The sequence below is a fragment of the Trichechus manatus genome, unplaced genomic scaffold (genome assembly GCF_000243295.1).
Source record: "Trichechus manatus latirostris isolate Lorelei unplaced genomic scaffold, TriManLat1.0 scaffold00184, whole genome shotgun sequence".
Classification (NCBI taxonomy): Eukaryota; Metazoa; Chordata; class Mammalia; order Sirenia; family Trichechidae; genus Trichechus; species Trichechus manatus.
The window spans coordinates 3,539,869-3,542,359 of NW_004444120.1; the positions used below are offsets into that span (position 1 = coordinate 3,539,869).

Consider the following 2,491-nt stretch of genomic DNA (forward strand, 5'->3'; position numbering starts at 1 on the left):
CACAACAGAGCAGTAGAAAGATGGGATGCAGAACTCAAATTTTCGTAAGAAGACCAGACTTAATGGTCTGACTGAGACTGGAGGTGCCCAGGAAAGCATGGCCCCTGCACTCTCTATCAGCCCAGAACTAAAACAATTTCCAAGGCCAACTCTTCAGACAGGGATTGGACTGGACTGTGGGACATAAAGTAATATTTGTGAAGAGTGTGCCTCTTAGACAAGTAGATACAAGAGACCAAAGGGGCAGCTTCTGTCCAGAGGTGAGATGGGAAGGCTGAGAGAGTTAGGAGCTGGTTGAAGGTTCATGGGGAATCATGGGTGGAGGGGAGGAGTGTGCCGTAGCAGAATAGGGTGAGAGGTTGGGGTCTCATAACAATGTATGTAAAAAAAAAATTTCTGTACGGGAGACTAACTTGAAATGTAAACTTCATTTAATTACAACAACAACAAAAAATACTAAAAAAATAAAAAATAAAAAAAAATTTCCTTGGAACTCAGAAAAAATATAAAAAAAAGAATGCACATAAAGTGCCTGGCAGAACTTGGGTCACAAGGCATGATCAATACATGGGTGGCCCTCCCTCCCTGCTTATTCAGGGGAGCAGACATGATCTCTTCCTATCATCCATCCTACCACAGCTATTTGTGCAACCCCTCAGGCCATGGTGCTGTGTGTCGGCGGCCCCCTCAAGCCAAGAGAAGAAGGCTCAATCTGCAGTTGGTCTATAGGATGAAGGTTTCCCAGAGTAAGGATTTAAGGTATGTTAGGGAAGGCAACTCCAGTTGCTAGAGAAGGACATCATGTTTGGTAAAGTAGAGGGTCAGTGAAAACAAAGGAAATCCTCAATGAGATGGATTGACACAAAGCCACAATGATGGACTCAAACATACCAACGATCATGAAGATGGCACAGGACCAGGCTACGTTTCATTCTGTTATACATAAGGTTTCCATGAGTCCGCATGAACGCAATGGCAGCTAACACTTATCGTTTGTATTTTACTTAGTATAAATTAAATTTAGAGAGGAATTTCTTCGTAATATCTGGATGGGATATGGGAAATGAAAGATGGGAGTTTCAATACAGGCTCATGATTCATGCAGTTCGGAAGGGTATATGTTGGGAACTCCTGGATGGTGCTGTTATGAGGATTCTGGTAGTTAGAGGATATCACAGGGTCCCAGATGTCTGTAGGATAGAAAGAGATATATGGAGGGACCAAAATGAAATTTCAGCTACGTCTCTTCTTTCTAGTCTCATTTCAGCATAGCCAGGATGTCGCTGGTCATAATATCCTGTGGGAGTTTCTGGGTGGTGCAAATGGTTAACATGCTCAGCTGCTAACTGAAAGGTTGGAGATTTGAGTCCACCCAGAGCACCTCGGAAGAAAGGTCTGGCAATTTACTTCTGAAAAATCAGCCACTGAAAACCATATGCAGCACAGTTCTACTCTGACACACATGGAATTGCCACAAGTTGGATTCGACTTTTTTTAATGCCCTGTAGTGAAGCTTGTTCATAAATACAAGGCTCAAGCTATGTGTTCTTTCTATGACATCTGAAGATTCTGAAAGTCTGCAGCTTAAAGTGGGATCTAATTACCAATAATAGCATCCCCAAAGTTTATGTCATGATGATTGCCTCCAATTAAGTTCAAAGTATTTAACTGTTGATCCATCTATTGCAAAACCCCTTCTCTGCTTCTCATAGTCCATCCACAAAGTCTAACTTTTCTTGAACTTTCTCTAGAAAGGATCGATTGGCTTATTGTTGTTGTTTGTGTTTAGGTGACCAGTACCTTCAAATGTGAGTCTCCTGAAAGCATGAGCAAATTTGGGGGTAATCACATTTTCTCCATTTTCAAGAAATATCTTCAGCATATGTCCGAAGAGCAAGACTCCATCCAAGTAGGCAATAGCAAAGTTATTTTTTTCCTGAATGAGAAAGGAAAATCTTTGAAGGAGTCCCCAAAAAGAGGTTATAATCTTAAGCTGGGAGGAAAATGCTCAATGGGGTAAGTGGAACAAAAGGTAATGGGGTATTAGGGCAATTGTGGGGACAGTATTAAACGAAACTCTTGGAAAATCCTTTACTGGGCCAGGGGCTTTTTAGTATCCCCACATCACAATTCTGCCTTCTCTTGGGATCAACAAACCAAGATCATTATTTTTGGGCACGTAACTACAAACAGTTGTACTTCCTTCCCATGATGATAAAATATAATACAATCGCAATCAGAAAAGACAACATGCAGCATGTACAGGGATCTATAATGTCTAGTTCTTTTTTTTTTATATAATCATACAATGACTACCATTGACTGAGTGCATATTCTTAACTTTATAGAGTAACTTATACAATGACACAAAGCTAGTATACGGCAGAGCCAGAATTAAAACCAAGATTGAGTTGACTCTTATCAGTGCTTTCAACAGTATACTTGGAAGTCTCTGTAGACTTTTTTTTAATTTTATTTATTTATTTTTAAT

The 2,491-nt window shown here is 40.3% G+C and overlaps 1 protein-coding gene across 1 annotated transcript in view; it reads right to left on the reverse strand.

Moving 5' to 3' along the window:
• The window catches only part of GUCY2C (guanylate cyclase 2C), a 102,605-nt gene that overhangs the window by 48,235 nt on the left and 51,879 nt on the right, over positions 1-2,491 (reverse strand). The window contains exon 8 of the mRNA XM_004387335.2: positions 1,801-1,936. Within this exon, the coding sequence (XP_004387392.1) occupies positions 1,801-1,936 (136 nt within the window). The remainder of the gene's footprint in view (positions 1-1,800; positions 1,937-2,491) is intronic.